Source organism: Hyperolius riggenbachi, chromosome 1 (genome assembly GCF_040937935.1).
Source record: "Hyperolius riggenbachi isolate aHypRig1 chromosome 1, aHypRig1.pri, whole genome shotgun sequence".
Taxonomy (NCBI): domain Eukaryota; kingdom Metazoa; phylum Chordata; class Amphibia; order Anura; family Hyperoliidae; genus Hyperolius; species Hyperolius riggenbachi.
Window position 1 is genome coordinate 271,736,167 of NC_090646.1, and position 23,259 is coordinate 271,759,425.

Genomic DNA, 23,259 nt, shown 5'->3' on the forward strand with positions numbered 1-23,259 from the left:
CCTCATTAGAATTTGCCGTTTCTGGGAGCCCTCGTAAGGCATCGAGAGCACTCGTGTCCCTGAGCAATTCCGAAGACAGGCGGCTCCATACTGCACTTGCGCGAGAGCATGCGTGCACAGAACAGAGCCTCCCATCTTCAGGAGGGCTCGAGACACGCATGCTCCCAAAGCCTTACGAGGGGTGATGGACGTTTATTAGACCAGTTGGTTGAATAGCTCTAATGGTGTGACAGCTCTGGAATGAGGATTCTGTCTGGAAACAGTTGTGCTTTTCCGGGCACTTTGAATTTTTTTCCCCCCACAAAAACAGCACTAGGGACAAACACAACCATGGCAGGTCAGCAGAACATGGACACGTTATTTTTGAAGCTCAAAAGTCAACGCGTTTCTTACTTCCAGGATTGTGAAACAAATATGTACTCACTCTGTAAGCTTGAAATAAATCAATTGCTCTAGAGACATCAAACTTCCGAGCCATTAAAAATTTCACAGCAGTGTCTGGAGGCACTGTAACCACTTGTGGTTGTTCCCGGTTCTTTAACTCAGCCAGAAATTCTTCAATTGCCTGTCAAAGAAGAAGTAAAGGAATTAATTATGTCAAATGTGGAGTAGACTGAGGATTTCTTTACTCAGAGTAGGAATAAAAGCTCAACAACAGGATATTTATGTTACAGAAAGTCAGCAAAAATCATGCAGCCATTGGGAGATTACAATTACCGGTAGTATGATTTTTGTTAAGTGTACCTGTGCTGGTCTGTACGCTCATGCAGAGTTTGCACACTATTAACAAAAAACATTCTTTAATAATTGGCACATTTCTTTTCAGCTTAGATTAGAATATCCACTCTATTTACTCCATTTTTAAGTTATCTTGTGAACGCTGAATTTACACACTCCATTTTCTGTAGAAAGCCAAGGAGCACTTTTTTTTGCAGTCTTTCCAGTTGGTACAGCAGATGCCTACAGCTATGCCACCTAACTGGTATGTAGATCAGACTCTAGATGCTACTGCATACCAAAACCTACCTCTCATATCCTGCATTCACTGACAAGCTAAGATAAGTGGAAGAGATACGCCCAGCCCCATACAAAATATCCATACGCAATTTTCATTCTAAAAAGGTCACCAACAAGAGCGAGAGACAAAATACAAAGTCATGCACACAGAGTCCAGTTAACCAGAATGAATCATATCAGTACAAAGAGACAGGAAAAAGAAGAAAGGCATCCTCACTGTAGGAAGGATAAAAATCTATTTGTTGGGCCATCTGTATCCTCGAGAGAGCTTTCCTTCACTTTATCAATAACGAAGGCACAGAAAGACATACGAGATATGTCAATACAAAGAGGAACTCCATAATAAATGGGAAAGGACTGAAAGCGCCCAAAAAAAAAAAAAAAAAAAAAAAATCAATAAAGTAAGATGCACATAAAAATCTACCAGGTTATGAATTATAACAGGCACAAAGAAAACAGTTTTATATTTAAATACTGCTCAGCATATAAATTATGTTTAATAGACCATGGATGAAAGTGGGATTGTAAAAAAAAATAAAAAAAGGCAATTCTTAAAGGAGAACTTAAGGGCCTGTTCTCACTTGGAAGTGCAAAATGCTAGCAATTAGCGCTAGTGTTTTGCGCTGGTGATTTTACAGCGATTAGCGCTGTAAAAACACTGTACCCTTTTGATTTTTGAGGGATCCCGATTAGCGCTTTTAAGCATTCTAAATCATGATAGCTCTAAAATCACAGTAAATTGCTACGTAAAGCACGTTTTGCAATTGCCGCTGATCGTGGCAGCGAGATCACTGCCATATACTTAAAGGGGTTCTTTCGCGAAAAAAGTAAGCAGTTAAAAAATGTGACAGATGACAGGTTTTGGGCCAGTCCATCTTTTTAAGGGGGATTCTCAGGGCTTTCTTTGTTTTCAACAGCATTTCCTGAACAGCAGTTTAACTGCCAAAATAGCAAGATACCAGCCGGCCTCCCTAATCACTTGCACACTATTATGTCAGTTAGATTTTGCAACTGTTGTTCAGGAAATGCTGTTGAAAAAGAAAGCCCTGAGAATCCCCCTTAAAAGATGGACTGGCCCAAAACCTGTCATCTGTCACATTTTTTAACTGCCTACTTTTTTCGCAAAAGAACCACTTTAAAGCGGATCCGAGATGAAAAACTAACTACAACAAGTAACTTGTCTATATATCTTAGCTAAAGTTTAGATAGTTTACACAGCAAATCTAGCTGCAAACAGCTTTAATAGAATAAGAATATTTCTTCCTGTGATGCGACAGCAGACATGTTTGTAAGCATTAAGGTGGCCATACACTGGTCGATTTGCCATCAGATTCGACCAACAGATAGATCCCTCTCTGATCAGAGAGGGATCGTATGGCCACCTTTACTGCAAACAGATTGTGAACTGATTTTAGCCTAAAACCATTCACAATCTGTGGTGGTGGTGGTGCTGCCGCCGCTCTCCCCCCCCCCCCCGCATACATTACCTGCTCCGCCGGCGCGAGTCACTGCTGTCTTCTCCACTCTGGTCTGGTCTCCGGCATGCTTCACTTCTTCCTGCACGGCAGGAACTTTAAACAGTAGAGCGCCCTCTACTGTTTAAACTTCCTGCTGGGCAGGAAGAAGTGAAGCATGCTGGAGACCAGACCAGACCAGAGAAGACAGCAGTGACAGCGGGGACTCGCGCCGGCCGGAACAGGTAATGTATACCCGCTGTATTGCGTCGGTCGTCGGGCATTCGAACGCCGCTATCGACACTCCCGACCCGCCGGCGATCGAGAAAAAAATCTTCCGCACGGACGGATCGTTGGGAATCGACTGGAACGATCTATTTCGGAAGGAAATAGATCGTTCTGTCAGCGGTGTGCGTGGCGGTTTCACAGCCGATTCGATCACTGTGATCGAATCGGCCGTATATCGGCGGGAAAATCGTTAGGTGTATGGGCCCTTTTACACAGAGGCAGGCTTATCTGCATCTTGAGCAAAGAAAACTAATTCCCCCTCCTACTCCCTCCTCCCCTCTGCCTCTGAAATCTCTGGCTAGTAATACCTCCCCCTCCTCCTGCCCAGACTGAGCTCCCATGAGCACTTGCTACTGTCTGAAAGTGCCTTGGCTTTCTGAAAACCTGTGAGAGTGGTTTATTTAGTTTATAGTGAATTAGAGTATTAAAAACAAAAAAAAGTATTTGTCTTGAGGAATGCCCTATAAACAATAGGAAAGGAACACAATTATGCAATGAGTAAAAGTTCGTCTCAGATCCACTTTTAACAATGAGCTAGCTCTAAAAAAAAAAAACTAAAAAAAAAACAACCTAGAAATTGCCGGAGATTAGTGGTAATAGCCCGCTAATCTCCCCAGTGAGAACAGGCCCTCAAAGGGCTCATTCATAAGTGCTAAAAACAGCTATTCTTGTTTGGCACCTTTACAGGTGTTTGGGCTATTTAACACTACAGGCGATACCTGGCTTTTCACAGTTCTAGTCTTACGCCTGGTACACACCATGCAATGTCCTGTCAGATAGACAATTGAATTGATCATTTCCAACAGGTCCAATCAGTCTTCCGATTTTCCAATTACCACCGCACAAAATCGATCATAAACCTCATCTGACCTCATCTGACCTGTCGGAAATATCGGTCCGACCTCCTATCTGATGGGAAATTGCATGGTGTGTACCAGGCATTAAGTTGTGTACCCACTGTTGATTGAGGTTGCCCATTGGGGATGAGGACCTGATCCCATGGGAAACATAACTGGGCCGTACTCAACAGAAGCAAAGTCAGTTGTACAGCAGACGTCACATTCGGCTGCTATTTGGGAAGACGGAGGGATGACGGAGCAGCGAGTGTGTAACATCAAGCGGGTAAGCGGTGTGATCGAAATAATCAACTGTTGCTTGGGTGAGTTGACCCACCTTGCGAATCGCCTGCAAGGCGGCAGTTGGGGGCTGCTGTACGCATTGCGGACTATCGGCTGAGTGTGTGTATGGGGCTTTAACCCCTCCTAAATGGTCTCCTGAGGGCCCGTTTCCACTATCGCGAATTCACATGCATTTGCCGTATGCAAATTTGCATAGCCAATACAAGTGGATGGGACTGTTTCCACTTGTCAGGATTTCTGAGAGTTTTTGTCCGCGTAAAAAAATTTGCATGGCAGAGCCATGAAAATTCGCATGCCGCATACCGCTATGTGGGTGTATGTGAATTTTCATGCGAATTCGCACGGAATCAATGGAAAAGCCCACAGGCACTGCCATGGTTAAATTCGCATACAGCATCATTCATGCGAATTCACATTGGAAATCAATATAGCAGTAAATCTGCCAGAAAATCTCATGTGTACCAGGCATAAGAGTACGAAAATCTTGCGCACTACTATGAGGACAATGATCTGTGATCGCCACAGACATTGAAATCCAAGCCTGCAAACCTCACAGGGCTATCCTACAAAGTCAATTTTAATCAACTAGAAAGGGGAAGAGCGAGCAGCATCTTTCATTAGTCATTCAAACCTCAATTACTTAACTTCTGCACATCTCGCCAAACCAATGGCACATTTAAGATGAAATTACTCTTACTTCTGTTTAAGGCAGAACATTCCATTGAGTAAAGACACGAAGTGTTGCCTAAGCAATGAATGAAAAATCACAACAGCTTTATGTCACTGGCATATTGTACCACACATGTACTGGGTTTACTAGTATGTGAAATCAGAACACGGAGAAAACAGATGAACGCAATATTTAAATATATATGCAAACTTATCCAGCCAAAGGATTGGCAATTCTGTAAAGCCAGTGCTGTGGTCCACACAACCCCACTATATTGCACAGGGAGACAACAACACATCTGGAAACACCAATGAAAACATGCCTTTATATATCTTAGCTAAAGTTTAGATAGTTCACACAGCAAATCTAGCTGCAAGTGTGCTGTGTGTAGCAAGGTGCCACAAAGTATTCAGAGTACGGTCTCAGGCTAGGTTCACAGTGGGACGTTGCAGAGCTGCATTATAACATTTTTACAAAGCAGCTTGCAGCATTGCAATAAAGTCTATGCGACGTTCAGTGTGACGTTAGCACTGCATGGTAATGTGTTGCATTATGGTAATGTATGATTTACTGTACCTACTTAATACAACAGTAACACTGTTAACCACTTAAATCTATCTGGATGGATATATCCGTTCAGATAGACTGTGCTGCTGCTGCCTGAGGCGCGTGATCGTGCACGCTCCCGCTCCTGCCACCTGCCGTTAGTCCACAGATCAATGAATGGGAATATAGTTCGCATTCATCGATCTAAGTCCCCCCTAGAAAAACCGATGGTCTCTTATCAGAGGCCGCGGTCTTTCTGCAAAAAAAAAAAAAAAAAAAGGAGAAAAAAACTGTTTCCCGTCCTCTTTCTAGTTCCTGGAAGCGAGATTGTTCGCTTCCAGGACTTTTTCACTGTGGCCATCTTGTGGCCAAATAGTAAACTACACCCACATTTTTATTAAATAATTACATAATATTACATTTAAAATTAGCCATTTACCTTCCACACCAAAAATTACCCAAATAAATTTTTTTAATCAAAAAAAAAAAAAAAAAATTACAAACCCCCCCCTCCCCCCCCCCCAAAAAAAAACAAATAGTTACCTAAGGGTCAGAACTTTTTAAATATGCATGTCAAGAGAGTATATTTTTTTTAAATTATAAGCTTGTAAATAGTGGACGCAAATTTAGAAAATGCACCTTTATTTCCAAATAAAATATCGGCGCCATAAATTGTGATAGGGACTTAATTTAAACGGTGTGATAACCGGGATAAATGGGCAAATAAAATACATGAGCTTTAATTACGGTAGCATGTATTAATTTCAAACTGTAATGGCCAAAAACTGAGAAATGATTTTTTCCAATTTCCTTCTTAATCTTCCTGTTAAAATGGATTTAGAAAATAATAATTCTTAGCAAATGTACATCTCAAAGAAAGCCTAATTAGTGGCGGAAAAAACAAGATCTAGATCAATTAATTGTGATAAGTAGTTATAAAGTAAATGGCGAATGAATGGGAGGTGAAAGTTGCTTGGATGCATAAGGTGAACAACACTGTAGGATGAAGTGGTTAACCTGCATTTCCACTTTTTAGTTGCATTGCAACTTTACAACGCAGCCTCCCACTGTGAACCTAGCCTAAAGCATATTGATGTTAAAGGGAACCTAAAATGACTGCAATATTTAATTCCTTTTAAACAATACCAGTTGCCTAACAGCCTTGTTTCTATTATTTAGTATTTATACAGCGCAGACATCTTCCGCAGCGCTGTACAGAGTATATAGTCTCGTCACTAAACTGTCCCTCAGAGCAGCTCACAATCTATTCCTTACCATAGCCCTATGTCTATGTATGTATTGTGTAGTGTATTTGTTGCAGTCTAGGGCCAATTTACCTATCCGTATGTTTTTGGGGGTGTGGGAGGAAACCGGAGTGCCCGGAGGAAACCCACGCAGACACAGGGAGAACATATAAACTCCTTACAGATGTTGACCCGCCTGGGATTCGAACCGGAAACCCAGCGCTGCAAGGCGAGATCGCTAACCACTACGCCACTGTGCTGCCCTGATTTCTAGCATGATTCTGGTGCCTGAACAACACCAGAAACAAGCAGGAAGCTAAAATGTCAGACACACCTCATCTGCTGCATGTTTGTTCAGGGTCTAAAGATGCGTACACACGCACTACCGCCGGCAACGACGGGTCCGACGGACCCTCCCGCTGGGCTGACGTTCAGCCGACAGTAGTGCGTTTGTACGTGCTGTCGGCGGACTAATAAGGCTGTTTATCAGTCCGCCGACAACGCATACACACGCGCATACTGTCGGCTAAAGACCGCCCAGCAGGAGGGTCCGGTGGACCAGTCGTTGCATTTAGTAGTGCGTGTGTAAGCACCTTATGGCTACAAGTGTGTTTTTATCACTGTTTTCTGCAGTAATTATGTTCCATTTCCAAATTAACAAACCATGTAATTTGGCCACAGATACCAAGGTATTTGCATACCACACTCTCTGTACAGTCATTGAATTACTAAGCACATTTCCTACTCAGCTTTACTTCAGGACATACTGTAGTTTCCCCAACTAATCCTGTCTATAGACAACTAAAGGTTAATTGGAGTTATCAAGCAATTACCACACAAGTAAGAAGCTTTAATGTAGTATTGACAGAATCTCTCACTGCAGGAAATGGGGGAAATGAAAATGTGCGAGTCATTCAATCTAGTGGACAGTTGCCATGGTTGCAAGGAAGCTTAAATTAGCATGTCTATAAAATACTACCTGGCTGCAGATTGAATTTATCAAGTAATTTTAATAGCATTTTATCAGAACGCCAGGGTGGCTGCGGGAGGGTTTTTTTTAAATAAAAAAAAAACTATTTCATGCATCCAACTGAAAGTTGGCTGCATGAAAGCCCACTAGAGGGCGCTCCGGATGCGCACTTTCGATCGCCTCCGGCGATCAAAAGTAACAAGGAAGGCCGCAATGAGCGGCCTTCCTTGTTTCGCTTACCTCGTCGCCATGGCGATGAGCGGAGTGAAGTCATGGGCGTCAGCCGACGTCCTGACGTCAGCCGCCTCCGATCCAGCCCTTAGCGCTGGCCGGAACTTTTTGTTCCGGCTACGCTGGGCTCAGGCGGCTGGGGGGACCCTCTTTCGCCGCTGCATGCGGCGGATCGCCGCACTGCAGCGGCGATCAGGCAGCACACGCGGCTGGCAAAGTGCCGGCTGCGTGTGCTGCTTTTTATTTGAGCCAAATCGGCCCAGCAGGGCCTGAGCGGCAGGCTCCGGCGGTACTGGACGAGCTGAGCTCGTCCAGACCGCTCAGCAGGTTAAAGAGGCACCATATTGACATGGTAGAATTTAGTAAATAATTCCGGAAACCCGATTTTATGTTATCTACTACAGGATCACTTAAATAATTATTTTTTTAAAGTGCCCCTGGGGGTACTTACCTCGGGAGAGGGAAGCCTCTGGATCCTATCGAGGCTTCCCCTGTCCTCCTCAGTCCCACGGTGGACTCGCTGTGCCCCTCCACACAGCAAAACAGCAAGCAGAGTGGACCCAACTGGGATCGGCTACTTCCGCCTTATCCCGAGCTGAGAGTTGCTACTGCGCCTGAGCTGAAGCCGGGAAAGGTAAATATCCTGACAAATTTTCAGCTGTGGCCTCAGAGGGGCCCAGCGAGACCAACGTTGGATGGCGAAGACAAGGGGAGCCTAGATAGGATCCAGAGGCTTCCCCCTCCTGAGGTAAGTACTCCCTAGGGGCACTTTTTTTGTTACAGGGTCTCTTTAAAAGCCAATTCCAGGATTTTTTTCTTCAAAAAACAGATCCTCTTCCTATTCCAAAACATGTGTTCCCTAAAACCTTTTCATAGCTAACAATACAAACACAGACATAAATCACTGCTTACACCACAGGGAATAATTTGTGCTGCCCAGCTTTCTTTGGGCACCAGAGGCGCAGCAGTACTTTGAGTGACGCCATGGGCTTCTAAAGTTAAAAGCAGTGATTAGCGGCTATAAGTGGTGATTTCGATGGCAGAGACAACCGATAAAACATTATTTGGAGCTGCAGTTTGCATAGCAGGCGGACCCGGAGGGTTTGGATAACAGGCGGCACTGGATCAGTTAGGTATCAATAGAGAGTTCAATTGAGAATGGAGTCAGGTTAGTCAATAGTAAAATATTGCTAAGGGCTCTTGCACCCTACATGCAATTCCGATTTTGACACGATTTTACATGCGATTCCGATTTTTAATCGGTACTGCATGCTGCGTTTTTCTTCTTATTTTGATAGCATCCAGGGAAAATCGTAATCACAGTGTGCAGGGGGCCTGAGAATGATTTTTTACTACAGTAATCGTAAAGGCATAGTAGAGTATTGGTAATTTTACCGGTATTCTTCTAGAGCAATTTTCATAGCACAAATTACTGTGGCACTTTTTTACATGTACGTCTTTTTTTGATGCCCAATGAACAGTTAAAGGCAACTCATACATACGAAACAATAGTATTTCGATCAATATTTTTCAGCATGTCTGATCGGCTTCTGGTTGCAAAAAAGATTGTTTTTGAGCTTGGGAGTGGCCACTGGCAATTTGGGATGATCAAAGAGATGCAACAGAACAAGTTTAGTAATTTTTTCGATCTGAGAAATATAGCAAGAATTAAACACCTTACTCCAGCTGAAGACCTACCTGCATTCATATCCTCCCATCTGGACTACTGCAATGCCCTGTTAGTCAGATCCCCGGATAGGATTCTGCACCCCTTACAACCAGTACAGAATGCAGCAGCCAGGCTCCTAGCCATTGCCACCTGCAGCTCACATCTCCCTGCTACTGCAAACTCTTCACTGGTTGCCAGTAAAATGGAGAATCCATTTTAAGATCTGCCTGCTGACATTCTGTGCTGTTAACCACATGGGACCCAAGTACGGAACGTATCTGTTGGAGCTATATACGGTACCCCTCCACGCACCCTCTGCTCAGCCAATCGGATGAATCTGGTTATTCCCAGGATCCACTTAAAAACATTTAGTGATTGGGCCTTTTCCTATGCAGCCCCTCCTCTATGGAACTCACTTCCACAATCGGTGCGAGAGGCTCCTTCTCTGGACAGCTTTAAGAAAAGGCTAAAAACACACCACTTTTCCCGAGCCTCCGAGACTGCAGAATGCAGGGTCACAGCGCTTTGAGTACACAGGGAGAAAAGCGCTATAAAAATATTTTGTCCAACCTCGGGACCTGTAATGTTGCCCGAAGGATTGGATTCTGATTCCCACCCTGCAAAATGCCCAATAGGCATCTACGAGGAGTTGTACTCATACTGAAGGACCATGCATTATGGTGGCGGGAGATGTGCGACACCACCGAGAGCACTTCAAACTACAAAATCTATTCCATTTCCTTTTTTGTCTAATTCTTGTATAAACAACTACCGGTATTTTTTATTTTTTAGCATCACAAGCCACTTGAAGGACACGTGATGTATTATGAACATCCCATCTATGGGAAAAGTTATTGTGAAAAGAGTGGTACTGACTGTTTTATTGAAAAAACATATGTGAAACATCCACACAGATGCATAAGTGCTAGGCTTATTCACCATGGAAAGCAAGTACTGCCTCTTCCCTATAACAGGAATTGAGGGACATTCATTACGCTTTTTAACAGAAGCAAATTTACTAGTCGCATGGATTCCCTAAAGCAATTTACAAATTGAACCTGCCGTGACTTAAATGTAAGGTCACTAATTGGAACTTTGAAGAAGACATTAACCATGTCCAAAAACGAGAGCCAGATTTTAAAGCATTTTACATTTTTACACTTTATTTCTACATAGCTTAAAATAGGGCACACCAATGTATTTGTGTACATAAAAAAAAAAAAAATAATTAACCCTGTACATGCATAGATGTGTCTTGATACAAGTATAATGCAGGTTATATAAATGCATACAAAACCTGTGGTGCCACCCTCAAGCTATGCACTTGTGGATTGCTTCACCCAGGGAGTGATCCTAAAGCCTTGTTGTACACACATAGGAGGCATGTCAGAGAGGGATAGGGACTAGAGTCCTCAACTGCAGTGCAAGGCTCAGGCTGTAGAGATGAGTCACTAGAATCTGGGCTAAGCTGGGAAGAGGAGGCGGAGCGAACATGTCCAAACCTTTTTCTACTCAATGAATGACAATGTAAACCAATGCCTGTCAATTCTTATATTGAACAAGGTCTTATATATACACTGGTGTTAAAGACTGGCTATTAGGCCCCATTAACTCTGGGAATCACAAACGATAGCAAAATCACTAGCGTTTTGCAAAGCGATTTTTCAATATACAGGAAAGTGATTTTGGAGCGATTCCATTTTGTGATTCTTTAGCGCTTCAAAATTGCTACAAAAAATGCTGCGTGCACCATGTCTGCGATTTCAGCAAATCACTAAGCACTGGGAATCACTACAGTGGGAACACTACCATCGATTTGAATTGCCATACAGCTATTTATTTCAAGCACTAGTGATTTACAGACAAGCTGAAATCACTAGTAAAGCGGTCCAGTGTGAATGAGGCCTAAAGCCCCCTCTACACCATGCAATTTCATGTGCAATCGAATTTGATTGGATTGAAAGCGATTAGATCGATTAAATCCGACATGTCCGATCAGGATTCGATCGATCGTGTGATTAATTGCATTGAAAACAGACCAAAATCGAACACACGATCGATCGAATCCCGATCGAATTTAATTGATCACACGTGAAATTGCACGGTGTAGAGGGAGCTTAAAAGTAAATAATTGAGTCTTTGGTCAGCTAATGTGTCCAATATTGACAGACCATCTACTGCAGGAGAGGTCTTTTCAAAACAAAAAGTTCTTTCATGGTTAAAGCACACCTCAAGTGAGAGGGATATGGAGGCCGAGATTTCCCCTCCTTTTAAGCAATGCAAATTACCTGGCTGTCCTGCCGATCTTTTCTGCTTGCATAGACACACCAGATAAAAGTTGGCAGAAAAGGCCAGGCCGAGGATCGTCCGTTCATCCAGTGTGTACAGTGGCCACCTGATATTGCTCAAGGATCTGGCATGACAGACCCTTAATAACCTCCTACCCAAAGCAGCCCCAATTTACCCCACAGGAAGTCGCTTTGAAGGCTTGTGATGCAGCTGTACAGCATCAGGCCCTGAACTGTCACCTGAATGATAGTTTCCCGATCCCTGCCAGGCGGGAATTATCACGTGTGTAACTTAGCTCCAGACTTTTGGCCACAGACCCTGAACAAACATGCAGATCAGAGGTTTCTGACTGAATTAGCCACACTTGTTACAGGTGTGTGATTCAGATACTACTGCAGCCAGGAGGACCAACAGGACTGGCAGGCAACTGGTACTGTTTAAAAGGAAATAAATATGGCAGCCTCTCACTTCAAATAGCAATGGTGTGGTAGGAGGTGCCAGGTGGACAATCACTAATATTTATGTGGTTAAAAAGAAGGTGGGTGTCAGCCTACCTTAATGATGACTAATTGAGATTTAGTACAGGTCATATTTATTTGAGATGGTCCTTCTCCACATGCTGATACAGTGGTTGCTTGAATAGCAACTCTGACTTGTGAGTATTTTACATACTGTTTCAATTATTTCCATTTCATCGAACATACTACACCAGATTGGGCTCCCGGCGTCCCTGTGTTTTTTCTTCTCTAGAAGATTCTCACTTCAGGTGTGCTTTAGAAATCCAGCCCTCAGAGATGTATTCTTTTGGTAGAGCTTTCACTTAGTATCACATAAATGTAGCAATGTGGAATGGAGACACTATTTACTGCAGCATTAGCACACATTCGGCAGAAGTATGTTGGCTAAAAGACGGTTTTGAAAGACATTACGCTGCAATATCGCAGTTTTAATCTTCAGATGGTAGTCTGCAGGCAGGGCCAAGTCAAGCAGTATGGTCTGTTCTATGTAAGGGGACAGGAGAGAGATATACACACACACACACACACACACACACACACACACACACACACACACACAAAATGCAGGAAAGACCAAACAATAGCAATCCATGTTGGATATTTGGTGACTCAGCAGGACATATAGCTAAAGGATCCTGTGGAACACCTGTACCTGTAGACCCTGAATAAGCATGCAGCAGATCAGGTGTTTGACATTATTGTCAGACCTGACAAGATTAGCTGCATGCTTGTTTCTGGTGTGATTCAGACACTACGGCAGCCAAACAAAACCAGCAGAGCTGCCAGGCAACTGGTATTGTTTAAAAGGAAATAAAATATGGTAGCCTCCCATTACCTTCTCACCTCGGGTTCACTGACGATTTTCACCACCGGAGGCACCTTTCGTGACACTCAAGTGAAAATCTACCATCTGTATATGGATCATAGAGTGCTTGATTGCAACAGTGCACTATGTTGTGTTCTGCCAAAAAATAGTTTTACAGCAGAATCTCGTTATAGTAAACTCTGATAAAGTAAACTCCGTCCCTTAGGTACCAGCTAATGAGTCTGTATAAATATACAATGTATGACCAATTCTGATATAGTAAACTACTTTTCCTGGTACATTGGAGTTTACTATAACAAGATTCTACTGTAGCTGTATACACTTTGGTGTGCAGGAGCACAATGGTCCCATTCATTCAATATAAATGGGTCGAGAATTGCACTGGTGGGATAACAAGCTCTACCACCCCCTTCCCCCCAAAAAACAGTCCTAAAATATGGTAGGAACATTGCATTATAAGACCCGAATTTTTGCCATGTGATGTGCAAGCACTGCAAAGAATTTCAGTACTGATTAATTGTAGAATAATGATAATAGCAAGGCACATAACTAATCAATGCTATGCATCACCTTCCACAGAGACATGTGCCAACACATTGCTATTCAAAGGGCTGTCACATGCATCACAAAAGGTTAATGAGACTGTAGTAAGTGTTTCTTCACATGAGCACACAAACTCCTAAAACCCAAATGTAAATGCTGAACTACAGGTGCATACGCATGCACTACAAAAGGAAATGACTGGTCCACCGGACCCTCCCGCTGGGCGGTCTTTAGCCGACAGTATGCGCGTGTGTACGTGCTGTCGGTGGACTGATAAGGCTGTTTCTGAATGATCCTCTGAGCGGATCGTTCAGAAACAGCCTTATCATTCCGCCGACAGCACGTACTTACGCGCGCATACTGTCGGCTAAAGACCGCCCAGCGGGAGGGTCCGGCGGACCAGTCGTTTCCTTTTGTAGTGCATGCGTATGCACCTTACTGCTCATTAGTGATGAGGTAAAAAGTAATTGAATGCGCATTGAATGAGCACAGTTCAGCATGACTCAGAATTTGCATTAGCAGTCACAAATTTACAGACCGCTAATCCAATTTGGGACCTGCTGCTTAAGTTAAGTAGTTACATAGCCAGTTTGGTTGGAAGAAAATACAAAAAAAAAAAAAACAAATAAAAAAATGGAAAACCAAAAACACTAGCCCACACCCTCACATATCCCTGTTGATCCAGAGGAAGACAAAAAAAATTACAGTCCTCCCACAGGATTGTACACACTCCCGGGTATCTCTTCCCTTGTTAGCGATGACACTCTTGGTAGCATGTGGAGCGCAGAACAGGCTAAATTCACGTGTAGTGCAGATCAGAGTGGAACTACTCGCGGCAAAACTAAGGAGAGAAGAGTGCTAAGTTTTACCCTTGAAGATATCAGAGCCACTCACATTATAGATGATTGGCTTCATGATTGGCTCAAGTGTGAGCAGAAAGTATGGGCATGAGTCCCGCCTGCTGAGGTATCTGGGCCACTCACAGGAAGCAAGTGGCTGCCTCTATTCAGTGACAGCTTTAATTTTTAAAGCCTCATCTACACGGGACAATTTTCCATCAGATAGACGGATCTATTAGATAGAGAAATTGCATCATGTGTAGATGTCCAAATTGTTTCAGATCAATTTTGCGATAGATTTTGCTTTGATAAGTACCCAAAATATAATGCAATCCGATTGGCCCGGTTAAAAAATTATCTAATAGATCCAATCTGACGGAAAATTGTACAATTTAGATGAGGCTTATGGTGGCCATACATGGTACAATTTTTTCATACAATCTTACCATTTCTATGTAATATAAGGGAACTGCCTAAATTATCCTTTCAGTATATTCACTTAATTTACCCTTATACTACATAGAAATGGTAAGATTGTATGAAAAAAATTGTACCATGTATGGCCACCATTAAAGAGAATACGAGGTAGGTTCTAAGAATCTTATTAGCACACAGATGCTGGGTCTGCATATAATACCCATCCTCTGTTGCTATACTGCTCCCCCCCAGCGCTCTGCTATGCCCCCATAAATCATACGCCATGCTGGCGACATGCAGCATGTCGCAGCCGGCTGTTTACATCTGTACTTGTCAGTCTCGCCGCTCCCCCGACTCCTCTAAATCGCCGCTCACCGCCCGTGTCCCTTCCCTCTAATCAGTGGGGAGGGGAGGGACGCAGGCGGAGAGCAGAGACTTAGAGGAGGTTGGGGAGCAGCGAGACTGACAAGTACAGATGTAAACACCCGGCTGCGACACGCTGCGCGTCGCCAGCACAGCGTATGATTTATGGGGGCATAGCAACAGAGGCTGGGCATTATAGGCAGACCCAGCCTCTGTGTGCTGCTAAGATTCTTAGAACCCACCTCGGGTTCTCTTTAAGGATCACTGGATACTGTACCAATTTGTCCAGCCTGGATATGCAGTTTAAAGCATACTTAACCTTGTAGTCCACCAAATGCGCAAGTGGTTGTACTGTACCTCCAATGGGAGGACAGTTGGTCTTTTGCAGGAGTAGAGAATGCACCAAGGCATGTTGGGCCATTTCTAGGCCAATTTCTCATATAGTAAACTACTTTTCTGATTTCCGATTCGATTTTTCATTCACTTCTATGAAAAATCGAACGGAAATCAGATTGGACATTTTGGAAATAATCGATCCGACAGTAAATTAGTCAGAAAATTGCATTATTTGTACCTAGCATTGAAGTGTATACAGGGCTTTAACCAGTTCACCCCCAAGGGTTTTTATCCTAACGGACCAGAGCAATTTTCAGTTGTCAGTGCTCCTCCCTTTTATTCCCTAATAACTTTATTACTACTTATCACAAGAGAATGATCTATACCTCGTTTTTTTCGCCACCAATTAGGCTTTCTGTGGATAGTACATTTTGCTAAGAATTTTTTTATTCTAAATGCGTTTTAATGAGAAAAACAGAAAAAAAAAGAAAAAAATGATTATTTCTCAGTTTTCAACCATTATAGTTTTAAAATTAAACAATCTCCTGTGGATAAAACAAACACGTTTTATTTGCCAAGTTGTCCTGATTATTAAACAGTTTAAATGATGTCCCTATCACAATGTATGGCGACAGTATATTATTTTGAAATATAAGTGTTATTTTTCTGTTGTGTTTTTTTTATTCTGGCCATAATTACAAGCCCCTATGTAATAAATTAAAATGAATTCCCCCATAAAATATAAATTAACAAAGCTGAGTCCCTAAGGCAACTATTTATTTTTTTTTAGCTGATTTTTTTTTTTTTTTTACAAGTTTTTTTTTTTTTTGGGGGGGGGGGGGGGGGGGGTAGGGTTGGAAGTGTAATTTTATTAAAATCTGTATGTACTTGAAAATGAATGTATTTTGTAGGTGTAATGTACTTTTTGGCCACAAGATGGCGCTAGTGAACATAGGAAATGTTCACTTTTTTTTTTTTTTCTTCACTTTATTTAATTGTTACATTTCCTGTTATTGTGAATGGACGTAGCCGCTGTTCGCGGTCACGTCCATTCACTCCAGGCACTGCGATTGGGGAAGAGGACGGAACGGTCCTCTACCCAATCACCCAGCATGGAAGCCCGACGGAAAAAGCGGCGGTAGCGGCGCACACACGGCAGTAGCATCGGCGGGAACGCGGGACGTATTAAAACGTCATGTTGCTGTTAATAGCGGTAAGCATGACGTTTTAATATGTTAGGATGTCAGTAAATGGTTAAACATTAGTACAATGAACACTTGAAACAATACATAATTGCCACTAATGTTCTGCAGAAAATCCATTGTATGTCAATCAAATCAAAGCAGCAGGAGTTCCTGATCAGTTGTCAAGCTATCAGTTGCCAGTTTGTTAATCATTACTATTTTGAGTCTCCTTTTATGCTGGTAATACAGGGCTCGATTCTAAACTATTTAGATGGGTCGATAGATAATTTTTATTACATGTCTGATCTCCCTCCCGATCGTTTGGGTCGCCCGATTCTGCATTGAGGACAATGCAAAAAGATTATAAAAAAAATAAAATAAAAATGAGCGGAAGAGAATCGCCTGCAGAATACAGCGGGGAATCAATCGAGCGGGAGAATCGAGCTGCAAAAATCGAGCCGTGTATGCCCAGCATTACACTTTAACCACTTTACCCCCAACGCTTACGAATTTCTCCATCCCTTTTTCCATCCTTTAACCACCAGGGACGGAGAAATCTGTACTTTCCGCGCTCCCGCCGCTGCCCACGCTCCCGCTCGCTCTAGCGCGCACTCCCGCTCGTAAACACGCCGCCGGCCGCTCGCCCGGATATCAATGAACGGGAAAATCCATTCCCGTTCGTTGATCTAAGCCCCGCAATGATCCACTGCTTCTCCGATAAGCAGCGCGATCATTGTGAAAAAAAAAAAAAACTTTCACAGCCTCCTAATACTTCTTGCAAGCGTCCTCTTGTGGCCAAATAGTAAAACTAAAAAAAATCCACAGCCCTGGTAAGTATTAGACTAAAGGTCCGTACACACGCCGGACTGGAGGCAACGACGGGTCCGTTGTCACCTCCCGCTGGGTGGGCGTTCCAACGACAGTCCGGCGTGTGTACGCCCAGCGGATCGCTCAGAAACAGCCGTATCAGTCCGCCGATAGTGCGTACACACGCCGGACTGTCGGTGAAACGCCCACCCAGCGGAAGGTGACGACGGACCCGTCGTTGCCTCCGGTCCGGCGTGTGTACTGACCTTAAGGAGTGGGAGTCGAGGAGTGGGAGCCATTTTGGGAGCCCGGAGTCGGAAGATTTTTGAACTGGAAAAAAAACGGAGCTCTCAGAGCAGTAACCCCGAGCCTGACTCGTGGTAGCTGTCGGGCGGTTTGTGCAGAGTACTATGCGCAGAGGGCATTTCAACTAACCTCCCCTGGAATCCAGACTCCAGCAGCCATTCATCTTCCTGTCCTCAGAGGCTATGCATCCCTCTGGTGAGATTGTCGTTTGTCCTCATGACGACAGACTGCAATCTCACTACAGTGATACAGCGCCACCCGGAGGACGGAGGAAGAACTGCAGCGCTGGATCCCAGGGAGGTGAGTGCTGGGCTGCTGCAGATCTCTCTAGCAGCATGATTTTTTTTCCCCTGGTTTTAGGGTCTGAAAGCATGCAAAAAAATTGCACCGCTTTTGAACCCTAAAATCTGGAAATAATCATATCGTCAGGGAGGTTAAATTACGATGTCAGATAATCATTAGCTTCCGAAAGCTATGCACATCCTTTAAAGGAGCAACCCAGCAAAAACAGTAAGCAGTTAAAATCTGACACAGCCGACAGGTTCTGGACTAGTCCATCTCCTCATTGGGAATGCTCAGGGTTTTCTTTGTATTCAAAAGCATTTCCTGAATGGCAATTTGCGATTGCTACTGGTGACAGTTTAGGAACAACTGTTGGTTAGACATGCTGCTATCTTTTAGGTAGCTTTGTCTATTAAATTGAGAGGGGACTGGGAGATCAAGTGTAAGGTGCCTCGGTGCCTCACTGCAGAAAAACTAGGTCATGCAGGATCACTATTATTTGGTCATTAGTGATCCAACACAATGGATTACTTTTTTCATCAACTTTATTGTGGGACAACGCAGAGCCTCGTTTTCTTAATGCCTGTTGCTGCATCACCCTCAGATTGATAAAGCCTCTTTTCAGACAGGCATCTGACAGGCGTTGAATTTGCCACCTGTCAGCTGCTCTCCCGCACCAGCTAGGCGATTGCTAGCGCTCAGAACCAGCAGTAGATAGGTGGCACCCCGTAGCCACAGCCATGCTCAGACACAACTTATGGTCCTCTCCTACGGGGTAACACCACCGCGTGTAAACTGGGGAGGGGGCTGCCTAATACTGGGGATACACCTGACCACCTGAACTATGGAGTGGGCTGCCTAATACTAGGGGCAGACCTGGCTACCTAAACTGTGGAGGGGCCTGCTTAATAATAGGTTACCTGAACTGGGGCCAAACAGACTAGGGGCGCTTTTGACTTCCAGGAGGGGGTGGCTACCTATACTGGTCCTCTTGTCAAATTTGAGGACCAGCAATATGTTGCCAAGAGATCTGGTATTCTTACCCAAGGCTGTGGAGTTGGTACAAAAATAATCAGACTCCTCATATAATCAATGACTCCAAGTACCCAAAAATTTCTCTGACTCCACAGCCCTGTTCTTACCCCTCCTCCTGGAGGCTTGCCACCAAGCATCTGTGCAGCATTGGGCTTTGGACTATCACCCAAAGGTTAGAGTCCTCATCCACGAGGGCAACATACTCATGCATGTGTACGCACTTTACCAACACAAACAGAATCACCATCCGCTACTAAAAATGTTATCTGAAATCAAATTTTTCAGCTTTTGTTTTTTTTTTTCCTATAGGAAGCCAAACTAGAACGTTGAACAAAGTTAACCAAGTTCCAGTCATGATTCCACATGTCAGTAAGAACCAGTTTCCACTAGGAGTGTGGGCATTTTCGATTCGGTCATGGCTCCCATTCTGCTGCGCAGTCGCAGCACAAATCGCTAAGCCGTGACTTGCACGGCTATAGGAATTTGGCTGCGGTCTGCAGAAATCTGCAGCACCTTAATTCGATCTGGACGGCAAGCCCATGTTAGGAACAGGCAGAGTTTCCCCGCTCCTCTTGTCTGCGAGAAACGCTGCAGATCAGTGCTGAATTTGGCACTAGCGTAAATAAGCTTTGCTCCCAGGTTCTGATTTGCCCTTCATAAAACTCTGCTTCAGCCACCTCTAATTCCAGTTCCTGTGAAATGAAATTCTATTGGTAGAAAAAAAAATGTGAGCTCATCTACAGTCGCTACATGGCTCCTGGGCTTAGGAAAACTTTGGCAGAATTCATTTTGTTTTGTTTTTTTAAGCATATGAAAGGCTGTGGGTTAAAAAGAAACCCTTTGTGATCATGGTGCTGCCTTAAAGAGACTCCGTAACAAAAATTGCATCCTGTTTTTTATCATCCTACAAGTTCCAAAAGCTATTCTAATGTGTTCTGGCTTACTGCAGCACTTTGTACTATCACAGTCTCTGTAATAAATCAACTTATCTCTCTCTTGTCAGACTTGTCAGCCTGTGTCTGGAAGGCTGCCAAGTTCTTCAGTGTTGTGGTTCTGCTATGAACTCCCCCTTCCAGGCCCCTCTATGCACACTGCCTGTGTGTTATTTAGATTAGAGCAGCTTCTCTCTTCTCTCTTATCTTTTACAAGCTGGATAAATCGTCCTCTGAGCTGGCTGGGCTTTCACATAGTGAGGAATTACAGACAAGGGCAAAGCTGTTTGCAGGAAGAAAAGAGCAGCCTGAAACTTCAATGGAAGATAGCTGCAGGGGGAAAGAAACACAATGATCTCTTGAGATTCAAAAGGAAGGCTGTATACAGCCTGCTTGTGTATGGATGTATTTTCTATGTGTACATCAACCTACTTCCTGTTTTGGTGGCCATTTTGTTTGTTTATAAACAAACTTTTTAAAACTGTTTTTAACCACTTTTAATGCGGCGGGGAGCGGCGAAATTGTGACAGAGGGTAATAGGAGATGTCCCCTAATGCACTGGTATGTTTACTTTTGTGTGATTTTAACAATACAGATTCTCTTTAAGATTTATTTATGATTATGTCAGGTGATATTTTCCACCACTGATGTACAGACACACTGGCTGTCTCTGTAGGGATGTGAAGTTAAAATCAACTGGACAGTTTTTAAAGTGCTTTAAAATGAACAGACCCTTTAATGGAATGCATATTTGCACAATCTAATTTGGAAGGCTAATGATTATTAGCTCTTAGCATGATTAAGTCATAAAACTGTCAGATAATGAATTTTCAGCTTTTTGGATAGGATTAGCCCCATGAGTGTTCTGGTCCGGCGTAGGTTAATTTTGCTACCTTTGGGGCAATTATTTGCACGCAATTAGATTTCATGCTCATCTCTGCCAAGCAGCCTGCCCATTCCTATGGAGAAGGAAAGAGAAAGGAAGAGCAAGTGGCGCAGGAACTACAGTCAAAAGGAAAAAAAAAAAAAGTCAAATTGGTGAATCAATGAAAAAGAGGCTGCCAATGCCACCTATACAAAAAGTTGATTGTCACTGAAAGCGATCACAAATGATCATTTCAAGAAACACATATCAAGCATATGTACAAAACGCTCACATGAAGGCCAGTTTTCTGCCAAAGTCACATATTTGCAAATTAAAGATCAGAATATCCACTTTAAATGTAATTACTCACAGAGAGACTGGCAGCAACTACATAGGATTTTAGAAAAATATCATCCTACCACACAGGAAATATAAATCCAAGCACAGTCCACATATCAGAGCTTGCAACCCAGAAGTGCAGTCCAATCAATATCTCCTTCTCCTGACTCATTCACAAAATGGCTAGTGACAAGTACACATTTTGTTGCTGTCCCCCCACCAGCATGGGAGGGGTCACTGGGATGTGTGCTACTAATACATGTTTCACAGATTCGCCACTAGATGATCATCATGGCATGGAAATAAAACAGAGAGCTGCAGATAACAGTGATGCACTGGGTACCTGTATGTGATCCTCCCTGCTGATGCCCTACTATCATCACACAGCTGCATGTTTCCATGCCAATACGTATGCTATGTTAGGAAGATACACATACAAGTTGCATGCACCCTGAAGTTACACCCACTGCCAGTGTCGCTCGCTATTCAGCCATACTATAGATTTATTAGTTATGATTTCGCCTCGCACATATTTTTCCAAAGTAGCGTCGCCCCTGCCCCAGCTGGCTCACCCGTTCTTCTTGGGCCGTTAGCTGTTTCTCCGCCATCTTGCTTCGCGGCTCCGGTTGTCCGGCACATCCGGAATTGGCAGACACACACGGTGTGGGCACAGGATGTGAATATGCGTCTCTACGGCCCTGCAAAGCAACACACCGAGCGCCCCACCGACGTCACAGCTACCGCCGCGCGTCCTGGCCTCTCCTCCTCCCTTTGGAGCAGGAGAGAGGCGAGGTCGTGACGAAGTGGGGATGGAGCTGCCCCATGGAGCAAGGGAGGGGCGCTGCGGCCATCTTTGTTGCGGGAAGGCACTAGTAGTGACCCTAGAAAGTGAGTGCAGCAGAGGGAGCAGAAAAGCCACCCGCTTATAGTGAAGGTGGCATTTATAACTGGAATCAATGTATCTCCTTCATTATGCTGCCTGTTTACAGGGGCGAGACATGTTTACACCGAACCCATAGAAAGCACTGCTTGCTATGCTACACCGGTGTAGTGAAAATTTTTGCTACCCATCATATTTTGCAACTTGCCATAGAGGACAGTGTATGGCTGTGTAGGCGTGGCTCCTCTCTGTTAACACGCCTGTAATTTTTTGCAACCACAGATCCCATTGAGCTAGAAGGGGGATTGTTCCCTCCAGGGGGGGTTATTAGTTGGGCAAGAAGGGGGATTGTTCCCTCGGGGGGGGGGGGGGGGGGGTTATTAGTTGAGCAAGAGGGGGGATTGTTCCCTCCAGGGGGGGTTATTAGTTGAGCAAGAGGGGGGATTGTTCCCTCCAGGGGGGGTTATTAGTTGAGCAAGAGGGGAGGGTTCTGTGTGAGAATAGGGTTTGGTTGGGTTGCATTTTCTGATACAGATAGGTTAAAGTCAATGGTTAGGTTGCATTTTCTGATAGCTATACCTATAAATAAATGCAACCGGTTGCAAAATCTGATAAAGTTGCAAAAAATTTCACCACACCGGTCCGTCATCAAAAAAGGTTGAGCCGAGAGGTCTGTGGGGAATAAACTGTTGCATATGAAGTGGCACAAGTGACTGTCTGCCTTTTCTGGCTTGAACTGATTGCACTCACTACCTGTTGGGACCTCAAAAACTCTGATATAACATAGTTCATACCTCCCAACTTTGGGAGATGAGAAAAAGAGGGACACTTAAGCCACGCCCCTGTACGGCCTTAAGCCACACCCTACATTTTTCAGAAGGGTGGAAGAGGGTGACAATGCATAGCTCCCAACTGTCCCTTTTTCGGAGGGACAGTCCCTTTTTGCTAGCTCTGTCCCTCTTTCACCCTCATTTGTCCCTCTTTCAGGACTTTGTCCCTCTTTCTATGTAAATATATATATATTTCTATTCTAAAAATGTGTTTGATTAACTCTAAACTTTATTCCCAACCTTTAAATTGATATATTACTAATTTTAAAATGTTACTATGAAGGAAAATGAACCAGGATAGAAAGGAGCAGTGTGGTTTGAATTATAAAACAACATATGTTTCTTATGAAATCTTTATGGTATGTGTGACTAGAGGTGTGGTGAGGGCGTGGCCAGGGGTGTGGCAGGGAGGTGGCTTAAGTGTCCCTTTTTCTCATCTC

General features: G+C 43.7%; 1 protein-coding gene across 3 annotated transcripts in view; it reads right to left on the minus strand.

Annotated features, from left to right (window-relative positions):
• Positions 1-22,002, minus strand: part of LOC137506013 (tyrosine-protein phosphatase non-receptor type 9-like) — a 122,950-nt gene extending 100,948 nt beyond the window's left edge. For 2 of the 3 annotated variants that reach the window (XM_068233568.1, XM_068233569.1), the window contains exons 1-2: positions 21,682-22,002; positions 425-565 (exon numbers count right to left, since the gene is read on the minus strand). In XM_068233568.1, coding sequence (XP_068089669.1) covers positions 425-565; positions 21,682-21,717 — 177 coding nt within the window. In that variant the 5' untranslated portion in view covers positions 21,718-22,002. The remainder of the gene's footprint in view (positions 1-424; positions 566-21,681) is intronic. The other variant, XM_068233567.1, reaches the window with a different exon arrangement.
• Positions 22,003-23,259: the final 1,257 nt, after the last annotated feature.